Source organism: Loxodonta africana, chromosome 12 (genome assembly GCF_030014295.1).
Source record: "Loxodonta africana isolate mLoxAfr1 chromosome 12, mLoxAfr1.hap2, whole genome shotgun sequence".
NCBI lineage: Eukaryota > Metazoa > Chordata > Mammalia > Proboscidea > Elephantidae > Loxodonta > Loxodonta africana.
In genome coordinates, this window is record NC_087353.1 from 66,640,760 (window position 1) to 66,666,370 (window position 25,611).

Here is a 25,611-nt window from a genome sequence, read left to right on the forward strand (position 1 = left end):
AGTACAGCCAGAATGCTCCATAGAAGCAAGGATGGCGAGACTTCATCTCATTTACTTTGGACATGTTATCGGGAGGGACCATTCCCTACAGAAGGACATCATGCTTGGTAAAGGAAAGGATCAGCAAAAGAGAGGAAGACTCTCAATGAGATGGATTGACACAGTAGCTGCAACAGTGGGCTCAAACATAGCAGTGATTGTGAGGATGAAGACAGAACAGGGTAATGTTTCGTTCTGTTACACGTAAGGTCGCTATGAGTCGGAATCAACTTGACGGCACCTGACACAGCAACACAAAGAGTAGTGTACCTTTTACTTTGTAAGTCAATACTATAAGCAAAAAAGATGAGTTGATTCAAAGAGTAATATTAGGTAAACAATCGTGCAGGTAGGGTGTGAATGTGGCAAAAATCATGATGTTGTCTCTTGACAGGCTAACATTGGAAATACCCTTCTAGATTTTATCACAGGATCAGAGTTTTAGGGCCCATTTTACTTTGCCCTCCATAGAATCACTGGGACTGATTTGACATTATGACAATAACTCATTAAGCCATAGCATCAGAAATAAGTAAACAAAATTCACTGTTGTATTTACTCAGGAACCATATTAGTTCTCTACCATCTGTCAGTTTGTTGTACTGTCGTGGACTGAGTGTTGCTGTGATGCTGGGAACTATGCCACCAATATTTCAAATACCAGCAGGGTCACCCAAGGTGAACAGGTTTCAGGGCAGCTTCTGACTAAGACAGACTAGGATAAAAGGCCTGGCGATATACTTTTGAAAATTAGCCAGTGAAAATCCTGTGAATCTCAACAGAATGTATTGCTGGAAAATGAGTTCCCTAGATTGGAAGACACTCAAAATACACAGTGACCACAACAGTGGACTCAAGCACACCAACAATCATGAAGACGGCACAGGACCAGGCAGTGTTTCGTTCTGTTGTACGTGGGGTTTCCAACTCAGTGGCAACTAACAACAACGAGAACATTGGTTATCTTTTAACTGCATAACAAATTGCCCCAAGCTTTGAGGCTTCACACAACATTTACTATCTCAGTTTCTGTGGGTCAGGAATCCAGGTGCAGTTCAGCTGGATACTCTCTCCAGGCAGCAGTCACGGTGTCAGCTGGGGTTCCCGTCCTCTCAAGGCTCGATTAGGGCAGGGTCCGCCTCCCCGCTCACTCACATGTGGTTGGCAGGATTCAGTTTCTCATTGGCTGTTGGGCATGGAACAGCTTTAGGTTCTCACTGTCTGTTGGCTGGAGGCTGCCTGTGATTTCTTGCCGCGTGAGCCTCTCCGGCATGACAGTTTGCTTCATCAAAGTGAGCAAAACAAGAAGGCAAGAGAGCCCAGGAAGACAGAAGTCAGTGTTTTATAACCTCATCTCAGAAGGGGCATTCTGTTACTTCTGATTTAACATGTTCATTAGAAGCAGGCCAAGGAGCCCTAGTCGCACAACAGTTAAGCACTCAGCTGCTAACCCAAAGGTTGGCAGTTCGAACCCACTCAGTGGCTTTGCGGGAGAAAGACCTGGTGATCTGCTCCCATAAAGATTATTGTTGTTGTTGTTAGGTCTCGTCAAGCCTGTTCTGATTCATAACAACCCTATATACAACAGAACGAAACACTGCCTGGTCCTCTGCCACCCGCATAATTGTTGCCTTCCTGCCTGAGGAAGTCATCTTCCAGCCCTGTATCAGTGTTCCACTGCTATTCATAAAGTTTTCACTGGCCAATTTTTTGGAAGTAGATCACCAGATCCTTCTTCCCAGTCTGTCTTAGTCTGGAGGCTCTGCTGAAACCTGTCCACCACGCATGACCCTGCTGGTATTTCAAATACCGGTGGCATAGCTTCCAGCATCATGCAACACACAGCCACAACAGTATGACAAACTGACGGAATAGTGGTGGTCTATAAAGATTACAGCCTAGGAAACCCTATGGGTCATGATCACCTCGGGGAGAGGAGGTGGAGTTTGCATTATGTAATGAGGGCCTCAGTAAAAAGCCCTGGGCACTGAATCTCCTTGAGAGTCTTGGTTGGTGTCAAGGATTGAATTATGTCCCCCCAAAATATGTGTCAGTTTGGCTGGGCCATGATTCCCTGTATTGTGTGATTGTTCACAATTTTGTCATCTGATATGATTTTCCTATGCGTTGTAAATCCTACCTCTGTGATGTTAATGAGGCAGGGTTAGAGCCAGTTATGTTAATGAAGCAGGACTCAATCTACAAAATTAGGTTGTATCTTAAAATCAATCTCTTTTGAGATATAAAAGAAAAGTGAGCAGAGAGACATGGGGACCTCATACCACCAGGAAACAAGAGCCAGAAGAACAGTATGTCCTTTGGACTCAGGGTCCCTGCACTGAGAAGCTCCTCGACTGGGGAAGGTTGAGACAAGGACCTTCCCCTAGAGCCAACAGAGAAAGAAAGCCTTCCCCTGGAGCTGGCACCCTGAATTCAGACTCCTAGCCTCCGAGACTGTGAGGGAATGAATTTCTCTGTGTTAAAGCCATTCACTTGTGGTATTTCTGTTATAGCAGCACTAGATGACTAAGACAGTTGGCAAAGGAAGGGTGACATACCCACTTTGGGATATGGAAAGCTTCTCATTCGGAACCCACGCAGACCTCACCCTATGGGTCTTTTCTTTATGCTGATCCTGCTTTGTATCCTTATAATACAGCTATAGTCATAAGTACAGTAAGTGCTGGTTTAAGAACCTCTGACTCACGGACAACTCATACTTAAGAACAGACTGCCATAAAGCCCATTATATTAAAAATTTGAGTTAAATACAGTGGTACACAGTAACACACACACACTACTTTGTGATGCTCAAGGCCATGTTTGTTGGCTCGAGGAAGGAGAACGCTGTCCACCATTTTAATTCTGATCACATTTCTGTTAGCACTGTGTTGAGTGTGTAACTTTGTATTTGTTCCAGCTTACCTACAAATTAGACTTAAAGACAGACTTAGGAATGGATCTCGTTCGTAACTTGGGGACTGCCTGTGTTAAACAAACACCCTACAGGGCAGTTCTACTCTGTCACATGGGATCTCTATGAGTGAAAATCAACTCAACAGCCCCTAACAACATAAGCAAGTCACTGGGCCCAGCCCACATGCTAGGTAGCAGATTCTACAGGATGTGAATACCAGGACAACGAGAATCATTGGGACCTATTTTAAAGGGCTGCATGCACAGGAATATTTTTGAAGACACCCACTAAATCTCATCACTGCCTGCTTCAAGAGGACTTGTAGGAGAGATGTCTCTAAGATCTTAATACCAGGAGAAGCTGTGCTACTTGTAAGCAATCACTACTTCTTTTGTGGACAAAGTGAATCCTGTAAAGATCCTAATACCAGGAGAAGCTGTGCTGCTTGTAAGCAATCACTACTTCTTTTGTGGACAAAGTGAATCCTGTAACTGGTTTTGTTTCGCCTTTACTTTGGCTTCCAGGCTTCTGAGTCACATTTCCTGCTTCCCTTTAATTGATTATTTAGAAATGATCGACTAATTTTATAGAAATTGATTATTTAGAAATTCCTGTACATGAATTTCTCTGATCTAGCCTTCAATATGTCCTCAGTAATGCTTTTATTTTACTCTTTCCTCCATCTCTACATTTTTCTATTTTATTGCACTGTATATATTCTCACAGAGTCCTTGGGTGGCGCAGACGATTAGGCACTTGACTACTAGCCAAAAGGTTGGTGGTTCAAACCCACCCAGAGGAGCCTCGAAAGACAGGCCTGGCGATCTGCTTCTGAAAGCTCATGCTCTTGAAAGGCTCGTAGAGAAGTTCTACTCTGTGCACATGAAGTTGCCATGAGTTGGAATCCACTCACTGGCAACTAACAACAACAACAATATGTTCTCACAAGGCTGTAATTTCACATGTCTTGGGGTTTTGGTTTGAGGAACTTGGTCTCTGTGAGTTTTACTCTTTCTCGGGGTGGGTTTTGGTCTCTGATGTCCAGAAATTACATCTCAGAAGCTAAGGAGCGGCAGCCAAGGCTTTTTGTATTCTCTAGACCTACACAATTCTCTCTGCTTTACTAACTACTTAGCTTTGGGCAAAATGCTTTACCTCTTTGAGCCTCAGTTTTCACATCTGTAAAATGGGGTAGCGAGTTTATCAGTCAGAGTAAGTTGGGCTATGCTGTGGCAACAAACAACTCCAAAATTTTATTAGCAGAAATCAGTAAAGATTTCTTTGTCACTCATGCTGCATGTCCTTCGTGGGTTGGCTGGGGCCCTGCTCCATGCTGTCATCATCGTTGCATCCAGACCCAGGCTGTGGTAGAGGGAGAAGAGAGCCTGGCCAAGCGTGCACTCCCTCTGAAAGCTTCCACCCAGAAATGTCGTATGTCACACCCCTTTTATTTCAAGGCCTGTGGACACATCTGACTACAGATGGGTGGGGAAGTACGATCTTAGCATGTTATCTGCACAGAGAGAGAAGAGTTATTTGTCAGAGTGGCCCTGATGACTTCCACAGGTGGTTACTGTACCTGCTGTCCAGGGTGGTTATGAGGATCCCATCAGATGATACATGCAAAGCTCTTGGGGCCTGGCACCTAGTAAGCACTCATTAAACAGTGGTACTGGTGTTGGTAATGTTGCTGATTAGTGGATAAAATTTATCTAGGGGGCCTGTGGCTTACAAACCTATGTTTTACTGGTCTGTCCACACAGTCAGGTTGTGGCGAGTTTCTTGGTTTGCTGTGTTCAGCACTGTGCTTTGAACGGGGGAAGAAAGACAAGCGGACTTGGTGCACATCCTTAAATAGCTCGTAATTTCTCCTTCAAAGCAGGGATTGAGGGTTCTTCTTTGCGTTTTCCTCTTTAGGGCTTGGTCTTGCTAGGAAAACTTACAGAGCCAGGTAAAATGTTGAAGGTGGAAAGGACCTTTGGGATCAGGCTTTTTGTATCGGTTATGATGCTGTCAGTGAAAGAAGCAGAGAGATAAGGGAATTAGATTAGGGAAAAGTCCAGAGGCAGGTGAGTTTCAGTTCTGTATTGACCCTTTTTTTTAATGTCAGGGAACCCTGGTATATTTCTGTATGGTTCTGTTGTCACTGCCCTCTTCAGCTTCATCCCCCAGGCCTGCTCCCCTCATAGAAACAACAGTAGCAGCAGTGGTCCCAACCTGCTCACTCTCACACTCATCCTCAAGAGAAAGAGCAAGTTTGTGTCCAACATTGCCAGCAAAAGCCCCAAAGTCCATTCTCAGTGAGTGAGCTTAGTTCATTGACTGGTATCGAACCAGCCACCGTGGCCAGGAGGACAGGATATGCTCATTGGCTGAAGTTATTTATGCTTACCTTTGCTTCAGTGGATGGGGTTCATTTCACACAAATCTCTTGATGGGATGATTTCCCAGGAGGGGAATGGATGCTGACAACAAGCTATCAAACTATCACAGTCTACCCCTTTATCCTGCCTCTTCCTTCCCTTGGGGAAGAAGCTCAGAACCAGGAAGTGATTTACCAGATGTCACTCAGCATGTTAGAGTTAGAGCAGGAACCAGGCTGTGGGTCTAGGACTGCGCTCTTTTGCTACTGTGACTCAGTACCAGAAACATCTCCTGGAAGAGTCATCAGTTGCAAAGTGGGTTGGGGAAGCATCATGCTTTGGGAGATGTGAATAGAAAAGGAATGTTAAGTTACACTGTGCCTGGCATGTTTAATTAGCAATACTTCATCATCTATTGCTTATTGACAAAAGGCAGATTGAAAATTAAGCAGATTTCTCCTTGGCAGGGCTGCTCCTTGTGCCTGATCTCTGAGAGACATTTTGGGGCTCTAATTGAGGGTTTTGGTGATTGGCTTCCTAAGTCATCAATGTCATTGAGAGGGGGCTGCCCAGCAATGATGAGGCTATTGTTTAGTTGGTCGTGGGAGAAACTGGTGTGTGTGTGTGTAGGGGGTAGTGTTAACTTTCATGTATGATTATTTTTGGAAGACACTGTTTCAGAGTTATTGTTAGTCTCCAGTGTTGAACATCACAGGGCAGCTTGTCCAGAAGGCAAGTTCTGGCATGTGACCTAAGACTCCCCAAGCTAATACAGCCTGGTCCATGCTTATACCTGACCTCGTGGGACCAAGACCACCGTCATTCTTATCTGCCCTTAGACCAGCTAAGGACTTCTTCTGGGATGTAGTGTGCACATGCAGCGCCAGGATGATTGTAACAATAGGACCACTTACTCAGAGTCCCCTCAGGTACTCTTCTACCTCATCCTCACAACAACTCTGTCAGGGAGATAGAATTATTATTTCCATTCTACAAAGGAGCAAAGAGAGGACAGGTCGAATAACCTTCCAAGCTCACACTGCTAAGGAAGAGGAAACCCAGAATTGGAACCCAGAGGGCTGGTTCTTGAGTCCACACTTTCCACCATTGCTCAGCACTGAGTCCACAGTCCTAACAGCCACCAGATTGCTGTCCTGTATAGCCCCTGTGGTGGTGCTGCTAATATTGGGGTTTGTAGTAAGATGTCAGGAGTCCGTGGGTGGCGCAAATGGCTGAGTATTCAGCTACTAAGTGAAAGATTGACCATTCATATTCACCCAGTGGTACCTCAGAAGAAAGTCTTGGCCATCTACTTCTGAAAGATCACATCCATTGAAAACCCAGTGGAGTGCAGTTCTACTCTGAAACACATGGGGTTGCCATGAGTCAGAATCGAGTCCATAGTAACTGGTTTTTGGTAAGATGTCATTAGAAAGAAGTGGTCTGTTAAAAAATGGGGTGGGCTGGGGGAGGAAGGAAGAAAAAGAAAGAAGACAAACGAAAAATTGAAAACCAGTGACAGGAAATCTATGGATGGATTTTCAGCCTTGGTTGAGTTGTTCCCAAAAACGTGGCAAAAGCAAATACCAGCTTAGTGTTAATAAGAACACTAATAAAAGAGGGGACAGGTCCAATAAAAGGGAGCAGCACCTAGGTTTCCACTACTGCTGTAGAGAAACCACATGGTGGTTCTATTCCCGGTGCCTTCACACTGATGGTGAGGGATGCTGGGCTGTGCCGTCTTCTCTCTGTTCCTTTTTTGCACAACTGAGGGGGTCTAGAAGATACAGTGGCCCAGGAAGAAAGCTTACGGCTGTCTATAGTGTCCATTTCTTCCCAGTCATACCAGCATTGTTCTGCTCAGAATAGCTGGTGAACAGGCCTCATAATTCCCCAGAGACAGAGCAGGAGAAACTTTGGATTCTTAAGGGTGGAAAATGGGTTCTGACGTAAGTGTGAGCTAAGGAGAGATCATTAAAGAAGCACTTCAGGCTCAGAGCGCACTGCATTCCCCCTTCCATGCTTTTCAGATGCAGGGAAGTGAAAGAGTAGGTGTGGGAATAGGAGCGTAAGAAACACCATGTATCAAGTGCTGTGTTCATTTTCTATGGCTGCCATAACAAATGACTGCGAACGGGGTGACTTAAAACAACAGAGATGTGTTCTCTCACAGTTCTGGGGCCAGAAGTCCAAAATCGAGGAGTTGGCAGTGTCGTGCTCTCTCTGAAGGCTCTAGGGAAGAATCTGTTCTGTGCCTTTCTCTTAGCTCTGGCATTGCCAGCAGCCCCTACAGCTCCTCGGCTTCTGGACACATCATTCCAGTTTGTGTTTCCATCAGCACGTGGTGTTTCTCCCTGCATCTCTGTGTCTCTTCTCCTCTTACAGGGGCAGCAGTCATGTTGGGTTAAGGCTCATCCTGCCCTAGTATGACCTTGTCTTAAACTTACTAGTTACATCTGTAACAACTCTATTTCCACATTAGGTCACATTCTGAGCCTCTGGGAAGGACAAGAATTTTGGGGGCACAGTGTTCAACCCAGGAATAAGTGCTTTTTTATCATAGAGCTGGCAGTGTGCTGGACATTTGACAAATGTTATTTCACTTGACATTGCAGTGGTCCTGGTGGGTGAGTGCTGGCTGCATCTTAAAGATGAAAAACCAAGGCTCAGAGGAGAGTTATGTGATCTGCTCAAGGTTTCACGATTACTAAGTGGCAAGGCCCAGGTCTGCCAGACCTTAAGACAGCAGACCCTATGTCTTTGCCCAAGAACCTCAGTAGCCAAAAGTCCTTAGTAAAAAACTTCATGAGAAACACCCTCCCACCCATTCCCCAGCCAGCCCCTCTGAAGCTGCCACCAGGAAATGGCTCTATTTACAAGTGATGAAAAGTAAATCCCCAGGAAGAATTCCAGGAGGAAACATTCCAGAGTCATTTGCTTTTATCTTCAACAGTGAACAGGGGCACCTCCTCATCCGCAGATGTGGTCATTGTGCCTGTAACATTGAAAATGCAGTCCACACGTGTAGTCAGCAGCGAATGGCCCAGATGTGCACATAGCTGATTGCCCCAGCTGTCATTTCCCACAACAAGAAACCACCTGTTGGAGGCACCAGGCTTCCTTGTGGAGGGGGGTGCAAATGCCTTCAGAGGACATGGGCCTGAATTCTTGTTTTGTGTCCGTGTTTCTTCTGGGAGGGCAGCAGGTGTGGTAGACAGAGCACAGCGTGGGAATCAATCAAACTTGGTTTTGAATTCTTGCTTTGTCCTTGCACACATCGCTCAGCCTCTCTGAGCCTCCTGTAGAATCTGGAAAACATCTTACCCATATTGTAAGGTTGCTCCGGGGATTCCTCGAGCGAATGTGTGCAAATGCCATTTCTCATCCTTCCTTTGCCGTTGAGAGCTGTGGGCCGCGTTTTATTCTCAAGCCACTTAGAGTCATTTCATAGCACTCAGAGACTGTTCCTCGCCACTAAGAAGAATAAGATGTTTCCCTGGAGTTGCAAATAATTTTTCTACATCTGTTCAGTTATCATTTAGAGCTGGAGTTGGCAAACATTTTCTCTAAATGGCCAGATAGTAAATATTTTAGGCTTCATAGGCCATTCAGTCTCAGTCACAACAATTCAGCTCTCCTACTGGTTTTTTTTTTTTTTTTTACTGTAGTGTGAAAGCCACCATAGACAATACACAAACGTCATATGAGTGTGACTGTGTTCCAATAAAACTTTATTTACAAAGACAGGCTGGATTTGACCTATGGGCCATAGTTGCCAGCCCCTGATATAGAATGTGGGGAGGTGTACTGGGTTTGGGTACTGGAAATGCCCTGGAGCGTGTCCCCCAGTGACACACCCACCTTTTTGTGCAGGTAAGGGGTACTTTGTTGGGAAGAAGACAGCATTTGGGGTAACAGGCAAGCCAGGTACATCCTGTTCTGCTTACAGACTGAGGGCACCCAAATCGCCCCTGTCTGCAATAATGACCTCCTCAGACCTGCTGCCTAAGCATCTTTGTTATCTTTTAGTGCTATTAAATGCCACTCAGGTGGCCTCTTGCTAATTTCTAAGTGACAGTTTTAGATGTGGTTGAACTGCACTTGACAAAATCCTACATTGACCCCCAGTTGTAAGTTATACCAAAATACTAGTGGAAACAGCTTTGGCTTCTAGAGTTTGCGTGACTCTGCCTTTCCTTGGCATCATGTAATTGTTCTTTGCCTCTGTTTCCCTGCCTGTTACGTGGTGTTGAGGGTGAAAGAAAAATGAATGAGGCAGTTTGTTCACATTTTCTAAACTCTTCTTTTCAAAACAAGTCATGATTGTGTAACCCTTTCTTTATGAAGGAGTTTTTTAAACTCTTCTTTGGAAACCCAGTGTGGGAAACATATTATTAACTGGAGTTCAATGTTTTTTTCTTTACAGTTTTTATTTTTTCTTTTGAGGTAAACCTTATGTACAGCAAATTGTACAAATCTTAATTTAGTTTTTTTTTTTTTCTAATTTTTATTTTCTTATTGGGAATATACCATATGAACATAAATCAGTTCAACAGTTTTTACATGTATGATTTAGTGACATTGATGACACTCTTCACGTTGTGTGACCATTCTCACCCTCTTGAGTTTTGACAAATGCCTACGCCTGTGTAACCCAAATTCCTGTGAAGATACAGAGCATTACTACTGCCCCGTGCCCCTCCCCAGGAGATTCCCACTGTACCTTCCTAGTATTTCTATGATGAAATTATAATAATGCTTTTTTTTTTTTAAAAGTATCAGGGTTGATACATTTGTATTTTGAAAGGGCAGCAACTCATGTACATGGTAAAAATTTATAGGATATAAAGTTATACAGTGAAAAAAGGATCTTCTTCTTGCCTCTGACTCCATTTTTCAGTGTCCTTCCCCAAAGGCATCCCTAACTGGCAGCTTCTTGCGTGTCTTCCTAGAACTGGTTAACGCATATCCAAACACACAGGCACGTGTTTCTACCGACTTCTTCGTGAAAGTAGTAGCTTACCTGACATTGTACGTGTGTTGCTTTTTTCATTTGACATTATGGCTTAGAGGTTATCCCCCATTAGCACGGGAGATCTACCTGTGTTATTCTTTTAACAGCTATACAGTCAATTCTGACTGCGCCATGTTTTCCTTACTTGTATCCAGTGGTGTTGCAGTGAATGTCCTTGTTCACGTGTCTTTGTGTAGACATTGTTCATGTATCTCTGTTACTTGGAAAGAATGTAAGTGGCCTTTCAAAGTGAGTTAGAATAATTTTCTTATGCCTCTTTCGTCCCATTCCCTCTCGCTTCCTATCATCTGTTCATCTGTCTGGCCATTTGTACATCTGTCCATCTACCAGGGACATTCGTTGAACATCACCTATGTGCTTGATACTGTCTTGAGCTCTGAGAGCACTTGTCCTCCAGACCCTCCTACTCTGTTGGGAATAACAGACACATCAAAACCAGCTTTAATTCAGAGAAATGTAGTTGTGTAAGTTTGTGCAAAGTTCCAGGGCTACTTGTAATAAAACAGTCTTTAAAGCTCTTATCAGCCTGGTTTTATTGCCACTGGGGAGTCTTTGACCCCAGCTTATTTTCAAGCCACACTTGGATCTGTTGCCTGTCATTGTATATTTGTGAAACAAACAAGTTAGCAAACCAACCAGCACAGAACCCTGAGAGTGGTCCAGACCCAGCAGCTGCCTCCTGGAGATGCAGGTGGCCCAGGCGTTTTGGATGATCAGATGAGCAGGCCTGGATGCACCTGTCTGACTTGATCTGCCAAGCCAGGATACAGAGCGTGCCATTTCACATGTTTGGTCCTTATTAAAAAATGATTCGAGAAAGCAGAAGAATGGAAAGTCGTTGCCATTTTTGGCAGTGAAAAGCCAGAGCTAATTGCTTAAGGGGACAAGGGAGAAAGTGACTCTGGAAAACATAATTTGTGGGTGTTATTGAATGATTGTACGAAAATTTGCTGCCCCTACAATGTCTTTCCCTTTGCCTTTTCTTCTGAGCGGTGGATCTGAGAGCCCTGGGATGAAAGAGAGACAATAAGATGTTCTTTTGGTTCTTCCTGTCTCCAAACTAACTTATCCTCATCAGCCATGAAGAATTGGAATTTGCTACAAAGTAGTTTTAAAAATTGACATTTTAGTGTGGCTATGTTAAAAAAAAAAATATATATGTATTTTATGTAGCGTATATTATCTCTCATTCCTTTAATCAGCCACCAAATACTTATGCAGTGCTGTGATGTGCTGCACATCAGGCCAGGCTGCTGTGTGTCATGGTGAACAGGTTTATGTGGACTCTGCTGGCCTCTAGCTCACAGAGAAAGGACCAGTGCACAGATAAACCAGTCTGGAATCATTGCCAGCCAAACAACAGAGAGTGATGGTGGAGAGTCTGTTTAGTTCCAGTGGTCAAGGAAGGTGTCTCATAGGAATTTATATTTTACTGAGCCTTGAAGGGTGAGAAAAGAGGCAGCCATACAGAGAGGCTGGGGAAGAGGTATTTGGTATTAAATGTGAGAGTATAGGGGAAGTGTCTGGCGCATAGTAGGTGTTCAACATGTGTTGGTCCCCACCTCCACCCCCATCTTTACTGACCCTTTCTAATAGGGCAGTGGAGATACGGGTGTCATGACATAGGCAAGGAAGAAACCAAGGTTCGCTGAAGCCAAGTGACTTCTCTGAGTATTGGTATTATTGTTGTCAGTTGCCATTGAGTCAGTTCCAACTGACGTATGCAGAGTAGAACTGCTCCATAGGATTTTCAAGGCTTTAACCTTTTGTACACACACTGCTAGTCGTGTCTTCTGAGGCACCTCTGGGTGGATTTGAGCTGCCAACCATTCGGCTAGTAGTTAAGCACTTAACCATTTGCACCACCCAGGTGGAAGTCTGGAATTAGAGCTCAAAATGCCTGAGTTTCCATTTGTCCCCAAGACCTCATGTACTCAGCTCAGAGCCTGGAGGCTGAGTGTGTACCCAGAGATGAAGTAGGACCTGGGCCAGGCCTGTGTCTTGGCTGCCAGGTCTAGTGCCTACCAGAGATCCCCCCGGGGTAGCAAGGAAAACAGCCTTTAGGGTTTTAGACCCAGTCATACATCTACTCTAGAGCAGTTAAGCCCTTTCAGACTTTCTTTATCCCAGCAAAGGTCCCTATACAGCTGAGGCCCTTCAGTGTGACTTAGGGTTACTTTATCTCCTGGGCTTCCCGGGAGGCAGAGGCAGAAGGCGAAGCATGGGGACTGTGTAGTGGGAGGCAGTAGAATTTAGTAGTTAAAAGAGGAGAGTATGGAGCCAGACTCCCTGGATTAGAATCCCACCTCTGTCACTAACTAGCTGAGTGACCATGGGCAGGTTATTTTTGTGGGTTCTCCACTGCTGTATAACAAACCATCCCAAAACTTAATAGCCTAAAACAACAACCATTTTCTTATCTTTGATGATTCTCTGGTTTGTCTAGGCTCAGCTGGCTGGTTCTGCTGGAGCTGCAGTCATCTGGGGGCTTGTCTGAGCTGACATCTAAGATAGCTCACTCATTTGGCAGGGGCTGGTACTGGCTGTCTTTAGGATCTCAGATGGGGATATTGACTAGAGCACCTCATTTGGCTTCTCCACCTGGAGAAAGTTGAATGCCTGAAGTCACTGTATGCTGAGGAACCAGGGGAAGGAGACTTGGGTTGTGCTCTTGGCATCTCCACTTCCTCTCTGTTTATACTGAGTCCTCCAATCCTTACCTCTGACATGGGGATGACACTTCTACCTGCAGAGCTGTTGGGAGGGCAATGTAGGAACTTGGTACATGAAAGCACTTTGTAAGGTAAATCGGCTTTGATGATACCTGGTAGTGGTGTCCTTGTGTTTGCATATCCCTCAGGACTGGGAGTAAAGGCAACACCAAGGAGGGAGGGTTCCTTGTCTGTCTTTGCTGCTTCCTACCAGGATCCTGATTCTGCCTATGGGAGCAGGTACACTTTTCTCCCATGGCTTTGGCATGTTAGCTGATTTTCTTTCTTTCTTTGGTTTCTTTTTAAAATTTAAACAAGCATCTTTTGAGCACAGTGTAGACATTGGTCATTTTTTTTAGCCATCTGCTATCTAAACTGTCTTCCCAGGTTTGAGGAACTCTGAACCTTCTGTGTCAGGTGGCAGGATGAGCCAGCGTCAGAATATGTGTGGGCACTGCAGTTAAAGCCCAGTGACCGGGACATGCTGTTGGCTGGCCTGTCCTGCTCCCCAGCCTCCAAGCAACCTGGGAAATCCTGGGTGAGAAGAGATTGTGAAGACTTCTTTGCTGATGAAGCCATCTCTGTGCATCTCACCTGTCACTCCACATCTTGGGCATGGCTCAGGTGTTCGCTCCAAGAGGATCCAGCAATTCCTGGCTGCTCCATTTCTCCAATAATGGGCTGTGCCTTTCCCTGTGTCCAAGTACTGCCACATGATTCCCACAGGCCAGATAGCAAGCTGCTTTCTCTGCAGGGCCTGGGAGAAGCAAATGAAGAGCGCTACACCGCTGATCATTTCTGTATGCCCTATGTTGAGGGTGAGCCAACAGGAAGCTTACATCCCAGAGATGTGTCCTCCCAAGAGTCCAGGGGGCTTCTGGAGGCTATGGGGTATTGCCATGGTCAGTATCAACAGAAAGCTGACTCTTCTAACAGCCTCTGCTCCACACATCTTTTATTTCTGGAACATGAAGTAAAGCCAGCTTTCTGGAGGCTTACTGTAAACCCCAGGTGGTAATTTAGCATCAGTCTGGGCAAAAGTCTTGAAAAGATAAATCTTTAAGATGTTCAGTAAGTTTGTCCATCAGTTATGATTATGCAGTTACTATGGAGCCTGGCCTTATTGTCAAAGTATATTCTGCAGGTGCTCTTTTTCCAGCCAGCTGCCCTGGAATTCATAGATGCATAAATATCTCCTGGCTTGGTGATTCCAGTAATGCCACATAATTAGAAGGAAAGCCTCTAAGTCAGAAGGATTTAATGGCTCCCAGGTACTTAGGTTCACAGTCCAGAATGTCCCCCAAAAATGAAGCATGCCTGAGGGGAAACATCTATCAAGAAAATGCCTTGTTCTGAGAATGGATCATATTTGAAAAAGCCCTTTGTTCCATCTAATTGTAAAGTGATGTCTGTCGTTGAAAACACCATCATGTCTTTTGCTTCAGCCCTCAGGTCTCCCGTTCCTTCTGCTTTGCAGAGTAAGTGCAGTCAGAGCTTTCCTAATTGTGAAGGAGATGCCCTTGGTACAAGCTCTGTTCTCTTTCCATCTGAAATGAGGCGGCATTTAAAGAAAGTGAGACTTGGCATAATGATGGAACTGATAGGTGCTCCTCCTCAGACCCGTTTACTTGATCCTCACCCATTGCCCAGAGAAACCTGATGCTGAGGGGGAAGTTCAGAGGAAAGGAGTAGGGAAGAGCCATTATCAGCGCCCCCCGTGATGGTGCTGGAGTCCTGGCTGTACACCCGGTTCCTTGTGGGAGGGTTGAGTGGTGAGACTGGAAGGTGCTGGACCTTCAGAGCCCTTCCTTTGCCCATTTCCATCTCTGTTGCATAAAAGAATGGGAAGGCAGGGCCTCTCCCATCTGGCTTTCTGTATTCTAGCAAGATGCATCAGTTTGGGGTGGGAAATACTATTGTATTTTCTTTACATAATAATAAGATACACAGTGAAATTAATATGTAATGTGTATCTGTTTAAAGTTACACAATTAATACATCTTCATTGTAGATGGAGCCCTGGTGGCACAGTGGTTAAGAGTTCACCTGCTAACCAAAATGTTGGCAGTTTGTATTCATCAGCCGCTCCTTGGAAACCCTTATCAAGGTTGCTATAGGGTCCTGTGGGGTCACTATGAGTCGTAATTGACTCAACAGCAATGGGTTGGGTTTGATTTTGGTTTCATTGTAGAAGGTACAGAAAATACAAAACACGCAATACAGATTCATGGTACTTTTCTCTCTCAGGTATATCCCATTGTCGTCTTTATTATATATTTCACTCTAACTTTATTGATACACAGGGATTCTAAGTTATGTTTAAGAATCATCGGGCATTTGCAATTTGTATTGTGCTTTGAAAACCAACAAAAAAAAAGATACCATGAGTTTTTTTTTTTTTTTTTCTTCTGTCTATGCCTTTAACAATTTATCAAAAGCACTGTTGGGGGGATAATACATTTTTTATTTAAAATTTCCATTAGTAATTTGATGATTTACTTATTTGTGAACATTCATGAAACAATTCTCTTCCTTTCCCTACTGCTCCACACCCTTCTCTGTTCTACTTGGGTCCTCTTAGTCTTGATACAAATTCTTAAAATGTTAGCCAGTTCAGATTGGATCAGATCAGTAAAGGAAGCTCATTCCCTGAGTATGTGTCATAGGCTGGATTCTCTAGAGAAGCAAAACCAGCAAAGTGTACAAATACATATATAGAGAGATTTACATCAAGGAAATGGCCCATTGGATCGTAGAGGCTGAAACGTCCCAAGTCTGAGGATCAGGATAGAGGCCTCTCTTGATTCATGCAGCCACAGGGGCTGGCAAACCCAAGATTGGCAGGTCACAGAGAGCAGGGCTCTTGCTCACAGGCTGCGAAGATCAACAAATCCCAAGATTGGCAGGCAAGACCACAAAGCTTCTCCTGATTCACATAGCCGCAGGGGCTAGCGAACCCAAGATCAGCAGGTCAGAGAGCAGGGCCCCCATTCTGACACTGTGAAGATCCATGAATCCCAAGATTAGCAGATAAACTGATAGCTCAAATCCCAAGACCCAGAGGCCAGATGAACAGGAGGCAGCCACAGGATCTAGAGTGAGCAAAAACGCCAGAATGTCTGCTTATGTTCAGATGCAGGCCACACTCCCAAGGAAACTCTCTTTCAACTGATTGGCTATTCACAAGAGATTCCATCATGGGAGTGATCATATGTAAACACTGATGATCGTGGCCCAGCCAAGTTGACACACAACCTTAACCATCACAGTATGATAATAATATCACCATTTACTGAGCATCTACTAAGTGCTGAGCATTGTGTTAGTTGCTTTACATAAAAATTGCAAATCCTTGTGACAGCTGTGAGAATTCCTTCCCCATCTGAGGGGGCCAAGGCTGGGAGGGTGGAAGGACATGCTGGAGGTCACTCACACAGTTGGATGCCTGCTGACCCTCATACTCACCTCCAAAGAATGTGCTCAAGACACTGAGCAGTGCTGGTGAGGGACCGTCATAGGTGCCAGGAAGTTTGGTTTCTCTCACCCAGTCATGCACTTAGCTCATCTTTCTGAGTCAGAAGGGGGAGCCATGTTCTGCTGACGTTATTTCTCGTACAGTGTCGGGGGGAAGGATGAATCCCTTTAGGGGTAGACAGTGACCTTTTTGCTTGTGTACTGAGTATCTGTGCGTGTGTGTGTGATGTTCGTCATGGAAACAATGAATATTTTCCACCACACGTCTGATGCCTTACATCTCAGACCCTAATTAGGCTTTTATAGCTCTGAAATAACATGCTTTTGCATGCCTGTGATTACCGTAATAGGATTAGCAGTCCTTTTCCCCTAAAAAATAATTGAGATCTCTCATGGTGGCATTTTTTATTACTGCAGCACTGTCCCCAGGCATTCCTGCAGAAAATCTCTTATTGTTTTCTAGTACCCGCTTTTCCAGCTCATTCTTAACAGGAAATGTGCAGCGATCATTGAGAGACAGGATTCTTCATCATTATTTAAACCATGATAACCGTCTTGCATTTTCTTTCTCTCCCTTCCCCCTCTCCTGATGGCAGGTGCCTGGAGATTTGAGTCAAACATCTGAAGACCAGAGTTTGTCGGATTTTGAAATGTAAGTCCAGGGCGTCTGCTCATGAGGGTCTCTTTGTATAGAACTCTTTCGTTTGACTTGTGTCTTGGAAGACTACAGGAGAAAGCAGAAATCATTGTTTAAATCTGCTAAAGGCTGATTGGTTATTGTAGAGACGGGACATTGTTTGCCTGAGTCTGGCCTTCAGGCATATTTTATTTCCGCCTTAGGTTTAAAACTTTTTCTGGCATATGTTGGGAAATTTCACATCAAAATTAATCCACATCCCTGCATGGCCACCAGTTGGCTGAAGCTTAGTAACATCTGCCGCCTTCTCACAGGGCATGCACTTGTCAGTTTACCACGGTCCTTGCTTCTTCGTATTGCCTTACTCTTGCCCAGTTTGCTCATTTCATGACCTGTGTGGCTCCCATAGGGATCTGAGTTTATAGTCTCTAGGTTATTTGGAAACGATTGTTCAGTACATTGGTCTGCTTTTTGGTTAGAATTGATTCCATTTGGTGCCCCTAATGATAACCCTCAAGTTTAGTTGGGTCTTCAAACCATCTACTTCTTACTAGGCTACCTTGGTTTTTGGACAAATGATCCCCTTGGGCTGCTAAAGAAGGTAGGGCAAATCCTGTATTAGGGGCCAGGCAGAACTGTTCTCCCAGTCATTTGTGGTGAATGGAAGGTTTAATCTCCTCAAGAGAAGGTGACATCTGGGAAAAGCCCAGTTTTGGAGAGGCAGGGTGGGGCGTTGTTGGAAGGAGTGATTTTATCAGAGCCAGGCAGACCTGCTTTGAAACCTTAGCTCCAGAGCTCACATCAGTGTGACCTTGGGCAAGCCACATACCCTCACTGAGCCTTGGTTTCCTTATTCACAAGGTGAATTTCACAATACCACCCTGGGAGGGTAATGATGGTAATCAGATTGAAATGATAAAAAACACAGTGGGCATCAAGAAGGCACTTAGTACCTGGGGCAGCTGTCGGGGTGGTGGAGGTAGTTGCTAGGTTGGACGGGGGAGGAGGTCGAGGTGTAGAAGAGGTGAAGGAGAGAACCAAAGATGAGATGGCCTCCGATGGGTTCCTGGATGGGAATACAGCGTGATGAGGACAATAGAAAGATAGCCTGTCAGAAAGCAAAGGTGGAACATACTGGGACGAGGCATAAAAGCTATAGAGGGAAGTCACAGAGATGAGGGAGCAGTCTGTTGTGAGGCTGAAAGGACTTGTTATTAAACCAAGAATTTCCCAAGCACCTACTAGGTGCCAGGTGCTTGGCAGGGGCATGAATAAGCAGCCTCTGCCTGGTGCAGGCCACCATTATCTCTCCCCTGGAGACTTGCAATATCCCCCCAGTCTGTTAGCTCACCTACACTAAAGCCAGAGGGAAGCCCTACTCATTGCCTGTTGTTGTCGAGTTGATTCCAACTCACAGCGATCCTGTAGGACAGAGTAGATCTGCCCCATAAGGTTTCCTAAAAAAAAAGCTGTAATATTTACGAAGGCAGACTGCCCCGTCTTTCTCCTGTGAGTCAGCTGGTGAGTTCAAACTGCCAACCTTTGGGTTAGCAGCTGAGTGCTTAACCACTGTGCCGCACACCAGGGCTCCTTCAGAGGGAAGCAGTAGCACCATTTCCCCCTCTATCAAGATGGAGACCAGAACCCTTCATGTGGCTTACAAAGAAGGCCCTTGTTGACCCTCTGGCTGCGTCCCCAACCCTCCACTTTTCCCTGCCTGCACACTAGCCACACTGGCCAACTCAATTCCTCCACCTTACTGTGGTTCTCCCCTGTAGGTTCATTGTCTTATTTATTAACACACACCTACACAACGTTTACTCTGCTCTGCACGGTTCTAACTCCCCCCAGTCCCATAACAAGCCTGTGAGGTGCTGTCGTTTCTTACATGATGAATTGGAGCAGAAATTCAAACCCAACCGGTCTTGATCTGGGGACTGTTCTCTTCACAAATGTTGTCCCCCTTCGTGAAGCACCTGTCCCATCCTCCAACTCCCCTCCTCAGGGTGGGTAACTCTCCTCCATATTCCTTGGAGCCCAGTCCAAACATCCCTTCCCCATTGAAGCCTTCTCTGATGCCCCAGATCAGATCAGGTCCCCTGTTGTTGCCTGTCCTCAGCAAACAGTATTCCTCAGCAAACCCTATTTAATTGCCTTAAAAAAAAAAACAAAAAACAAACTCTCTGCTGTCAAATCAATTCCGATGCATAGCAACCCTATAAGATGGAGTAGAACTGCTCTGTAGGGTTCTCAAGGCTGTAAATCTTTACACAAGCAGGCTGCCATATCTTTTTTCCATGGAGGAGCTGGTGAGTTCAAACTGCCGACCTTTTGGTTAGCAGCTGAGCACTTAACCACTGCCAACCAGGACTCCTTTTTAATTGCCATAACCCAAGTGGTAACTAAATAATTTTAAGGGGATTTTTCCCTCTCCCATGTTAAACTGCACGCTCATGTAAGGGCAGGGCTCTGCTTTCTTTCTCTCTCTGTCCCCAGTACTTAGAAGAGTGCCTGCTGGTGCATAGTAGGTCTTAGCCAATACTTGTTTAATGGATGAATGAATAAATGAATGAACAAAGGAATGAATAAATGAACTAAAATCTAGGAGGGAGATGGTCATGTAAACAATCAATTATAATACAGTGTGGTAAATGTTCGGAAAGGGGGAAACATTGAACCAAGCCTGGGGTAACCTCAGCCTGGAAGACAGCCAGCCTTCACTTCCCCAGGGCAGTTCGTGAAGACCACAGTGCTTGACACACTCCTGCACCCTCTGAAGAGAAATGGAAGGGCACTGCTCTGGGCGCTAGCACCGTTTTGGGGCTTCCATAGGAGAAATGTCACTAGATATACAAACCAATTTGGTGGCTCAGAGTTGCCATGTGCCCTTTGAGCCCTTGGGAAGTGATCAAGAGGACATATTTTACCCCACAAAGGAGGTCACCACCTCAGTGCAGAGCTTGCTGCTTCCAGAGAGAACCATTACCTGAGGGTTATTTTCTTTGTGGAAATAAGATGCTCCTTAGAGGTTGTGAGAATATTGCATTGTGAAATCTTCCATCGTCAGCATCTCAAATTGTGTTCCAAGTACAGGAAGCTGGTGAATTTTTATGAGCTGCTCTTTAGAGAGAGGGAGAGCTGGGGGGTGGGGAGAGGGGTGAAGGGGGTGAAGCATTTAGCTCTTGAACAGCTTTAAGTAGAAGCAAGGGCTGGGACCTTCCAGAATCCTGCAGCACTATTTTGATAGCTATTATGATTGATCTTGAAATTTCAGCAACAGTCAACTTGTCAGCTCTGCATGGTTTGGATCTACCCAGGCGGAAGTTGGTGGTGATTGCCACTGCTGTTATTGTTGTGTGTGTGTGTATATACACAGCGACTCATAACTTTAAAGTCATCACATAAGGCAAAACTGTCACATAACCAAAATTACTCCTGGAAAATTCCTTCAATAACCCATGTGGAGATGAAATGAGATCACACAGGTTACAGCATAGAGCCTCACATTATAGGTACTCAGTCAAAGTTTTAGGATTCGAATGTAAATTTTGCTTCATTAGACCTATATATGTAGTGTTTTTGGAAATGTTGAAAGAGAGGTATTGGGCCCTGACTTCCTGGTTTTCCCGTGTGTCTCTTTCTGTTGTGGCTCTCCCACTCCCACCCCTCCCCAACAGCTGTCCCCTTCAGAGCCAGGGTGTTGGTCTCTTGAACTCGTGTGTGGAGTCTGATGTTAAAATGGGGGTCAGGGTCAAAAGCGGGCACAGGGATCAGGGAGGAGACTCCCCCAGGGGCACCGGAAACTGAGGGTGTTACCACACGTGACCCCCCCACAGCCTCATCAGGAGCTTCCAAGCAGTATCCCCTTTTCCAGATGAAGAAATGTAGGTTCAGATAAATCATGGTCCAAGGTCACGCAGCTCATAAGAGCTGAAAAGGCGGCTCTTTCTCCTTCCAGAATCCAAACTGAATATGTGTATTTTAAACTAAGTTCCACGAAAAATAGTCCAGGGAGCTGAAGGATAACACTTAAACTTGTCTCTTACTTTACTACTGTGTATAATATAGGTTGTCATAAGTTGCTTGTATATAATGCCTCTTAAAATAGAAAATTGTTTCCTTCTTTTTGTTTTTTTTTAATTCTTAAAACGTTTTTATTTATTTTGTTGTTGTTTTTGAGAATATACACAGCAAACATACACCAGTTCCACAGTTTCTGCATGTACAATTCAGTGATATTTGATTATATCCTTCGAGTTGTGCAGCCATTCTCACCCTCCTTTTCTTGGTTGTTCCTCCTCTATTAACCTAGACTCACTGCGCCTAAGCTTCCTAGCTAATCTTTGCAGTTGCAGCTGTCAGTTTGAGCCCATATTTAGCTTAACTACTAAAAAATTTCTCTCTTCTTTTTTTTTTTGTAAATTGAAATGACTAATTTTGATCTCTTTCTCTTGGCCAGATCCAACCGGGCGCTGATCAACGTCTGGATCCCCTCGGTGTTCCTCCGGGGCAAAGCAACAAATGCGTTCCACGTGTACCAGGTGAGCCCTGGTTTCAGTTCAGTGCCATGGCTGGGTGGGACTGATGCTGTTTGTTTTGCATCAGTACTTTCCCTCTTGGAGACAGAGTGCTGTGCTTGGGAGGCTGAGACTGTGCAAACACCAGCATTTCAGCTGCCTAGCCACCCCGATGGTCTGTGGCTAGGGATTGGTCATCCAGGAGGGAGCAGGGAGAAGCTTCCTTCTGCTGAGCCCTCTTGTGTGGCCAGGACGGATCGCAGCTTGGACTGTTAGAGCAGAACTAGGGATTTGTTGGCTTGTGTTGCAACCTGAATGCCCAGGGTCGGTCTGGCCTAGGAGGTGAAATGCTAGGGTCAGGAGGATGCTTCACTCCTGTCTCCTCTATGTGATGTCCCTTCTCAGCCCGTGCATGGCTCCCATGGTGGCATGTCAGGATGTTCCCAGTGGCACTAGGCACTCCACCTGTTGTATGGTTTCAGCAGAGTCCCAGCCCATCTCTTAGGGGCCCACGTTGGTTCACGAGCCCATCCCTAAACCTCAGGGTTGAGGGATGGACTTCTTTGCTTGAGCCCAGGTTTGGATCTCATGTTCACTGCTGGGATTGGAGACCATAGCACATCTGAAAATGGGAAGAGCTGCTCCCCAAGTGAAAACGAGGATACTCTTTCCAAAAGCAGGGACAATGAATATTTGACAAGCAAACATGGCAGGCATCTCCTCCACTACCTTGGGATAGGAATAATGTCTTAGTTATCTAGTGCTGCTATAACAGAAATACCACAACTGAGTGGCTATAACAAAAGAATTTATTTTCTCACAGTTGAGGCTAGAAGTCCAAATTCAGGACACCAGCACTAGGGGAAGGCCTTCTCTCTCTGTCGGCTCTGGGGAAGGATCGTTGTTGTCTCTTCCGTTCCTCAGCGATTTTCATGTGTCTTGGCATGGATCTTTCCCAGTCTCTACTCTCTTGCTTGCTTGTTTAATCTCTTGTATCTCAAAGGAGATTGATTTAAGACACACCAGTACTGTCTCATTAAAGTAACAAAGAAAACCCATTCCCAAATGGGATTATAACTACTACAGGAGTTAGGATTTACAACACAGCTCAGTCCATAAGAAATGACCACCCCTGGCTGAGGACTGAGCGTCTAAGGCTGTGTGAGACCTTGGTCTCCTTTGGAGGTGATTTGGCCTCAGTGAACGGGCCCCAGTTTTCCATGACCTGTCCAACTTTCTGAAGCCTCTTTTATCCCTGCCTGCCTACCCCGTTTTGATTGTTTTTGTTACTTTTTCTTCTTCTCACCGTGAATCCTGATTTCCAGCCTTTTGCATTCACTTATTCTGGGATTGTTTTGTTTTCAACACTGACACTTAGCTGCATCCTGGTCCTGCTGTCTCCTTGTGTCACACTAATTTTCAGTAGGTTTTGTTCTTAATCCTCACGAGCTCTGTGAAAAGCCTTAAGTTTTGTGGCTGTTTTTCTTAATGGGAAATTGACCCATAGAAGAAGGCCTCTCCGCTATTAAGATAGCTTCCCTGAGACTGGATGGGGAAGAAAGGACAATGAACTTAGAAATAGAAGCCCCCATTTAAATCCTGTGACTTGAGGCAAATTTGTCCAATGGAATTAATAATAACATTGGCTTGCAAAGCTGGTGTGAGGGTTAGAAATATATGGCACAGAGTTGGCACTCAGTATTCATTTCTTGCCTTCCAAAATGAGTGCCATGTTTGGTCTCTGGTGGCAGGTACTTACTGGTGGTGGGCATGTGTCAAATAGAAATGGGTTTAAGTATGGGTACACACATCTGAAATTGTGCTAACAGATGAGTTAGCACTATCTTGCATTAGAAAATCACTAGTTTACATGTCCAACTGGGCAGCATAACATTTTAGTAAGTGTTCGGAGAATCTGAGTGTTCATGATACTCTCAGCTCTCGTTTAAAAAGAGAATTACTTATGACATTTCCGAATATCCTCCTCTTTTCCTTTCTTGTTTTAAATCAAACCAAGAAAAAAAAAATCTCTTATTTAAGTGTCCTTCAAGTTCTGCTTTGCGGTCATCAGGAAGCTGTGAGGTGTTGCCTGGAGGATGAAAAAAGTGAAGCCGACAGCTTTATTATAGAGCGAAATTAAAATGTGATATCACTTGAGAGGTTTCCTTGACCTTTCATGTTTGATTTTTCTCCCCCCTAACCCCATGAAGAAACTTGGCAATTTTTAGCTTCTGAAAGTCAGCTGTGAAATGAGACGGACACAGCAAATATGCCGTTGCCTGGGAGATTATTTCCACAGTGGTTATAGTGGCATTCAAGCCACTCACTCCCCATCCTTCACTGTTTTGGGAGGGATCCTGGGCATGGTCCAGGTAGTACACCAAGGACCTGGCTCAGATCTCAGCAAGGCCCAGGCCTCGTGGCTCACATTGATTGCCCAAGCAACTTAAACCACATCGAGGACTCTCTGAAGTCTTTCTTGATGCTGGCATGTGTGGAATAGCACCTCTTACATGCAGTTGTTTTTCTCTTTTCAGTTAATGGTGCATCTTACTGGTACCTCAAGAGCCAAATCTGAATGTGTGTTTGGAGGCATCTTAGAAAGGCTTTGTTGCAATAGTTTTACCATAAACAATACTGGATAGAAGGTGACTGATTTAAAGCACTGGTACCATTGGACGTTATTTTTCGTAGCTTCTTTAAAAAAAAAAAAGTATTCTAATTCCACAGAAGATTTGAGAAAATTTAGAGAAACTCCTAGAATAGAATGATAAAATTTAAGTAAAAATAAAATATCACAGTCAGAGAAATATAAACTAAATGAGTTAAAAGAAAAAAGTAGAAACCATGTATCTCTGTCATGAGATCCTAGCTGGTTGCTTTCATTGATTTGTGAATTTGCTTTGGGCTTCCTGGCAGCCAATGTGAAAATGGAAATGTGGTTAATTAGATAATGAGAAGAACATATATTAGTTCTTTAAAGGGAAGACTATAAGAAATTTCCACACAGGGCTTTAGATTCAACAATGGTGGCAATACCCAGATTATTTTCAGGTTGACATGATCTCCCTTAGAGAAGGCCAGGGACATAAACCCAAAATGAACATAGATACTGCAGTTCTGAAGAAATAAGACAATAGGGCCAGAAAGTGCAGTATCCTCAGTACAGTTGTGCTGTCCAATATGACTAGTCATATGTGGCTTTCAAGTCGGTTCTAATTCATAGTGACCCTGTGTACAACAGAATGAAACACTGCCCAATCCTGCTCCGTCCTCACAATCGTTGCTATGTTTGAACCCATCGTTGCATCCACTGTCTCAATCCATCTCGTTGTAGGTCTTTCTCTTTTTTGCTGACCCTCTACTTTACCAAGCTTGATGTCCTTCTCCAAGGACTGGTCCCTCCTGATAACATGTCCAGAGTATGTGAGACAAAGTTTTGCCGTCTTAGCTTCTAAGGAACATTCAGGCTGTACTTCTTCCAAGACGGATTTGTTGGTTCTTCTGGCAGTCAGTCCACGGTATATTCAGTATTCTTCGCCAACACCATAATTCAAAGGCATCAATTCTTCGATCTTTCTTTTTCATTGTCCAGCTTTCACATGTGGCTAGTTAAATTTAAATGAATTAAAATGGAATAAAATAAAAAATTCAGTTTCTCAGTCACATTAGCGATATTTCAGTTTCTTAATAGCACATGGGGCTAGGGCCTACCGTATTGGACAGTGCAGATACAGAACATTTCCATCACTGTGGAAAGTTTTATTGGGTAGCACTGATCTAGAGCAATATCTCCTAGAGTGTAGGAAAACAAGATTGTGTGTGCTTAACAGTGTTTTAGAAAAACAGAAACCAGGCATTAAATACAATATCCTGAAGGGAGGAGGTCACTCCCTTTTCATTGTCTCATTACTTCTT

The 25,611-nt window shown here is 44.5% G+C and overlaps 1 protein-coding gene across 16 annotated transcripts in view; it reads left to right on the forward strand.

Annotated features, from left to right (window-relative positions):
- The window catches only part of SNX29 (sorting nexin 29), a 662,332-nt gene that overhangs the window by 472,309 nt on the left and 164,412 nt on the right, over positions 1–25,611 (forward strand). For 13 of the 16 annotated variants that reach the window (XR_002787578.2, XR_010323633.1, XR_010323634.1 and 10 more), the window contains 2 exons: positions 17,136–17,191; positions 21,636–21,717. Coding sequence is in view for 11 of the 16 variants with exons in the window: in XM_064295605.1 (XP_064151675.1) it covers positions 17,136–17,191; positions 21,636–21,717 (138 nt within the window). In the remaining 5 variants the exon portion in view is untranslated. Of the gene's footprint in view, positions 1–17,135; positions 17,192–21,635; positions 21,718–25,611 lie in introns of those variants that run through there. The other 3 variants (XR_010323635.1, XM_064295609.1, XR_010323636.1) reach the window with 2 other exon arrangements.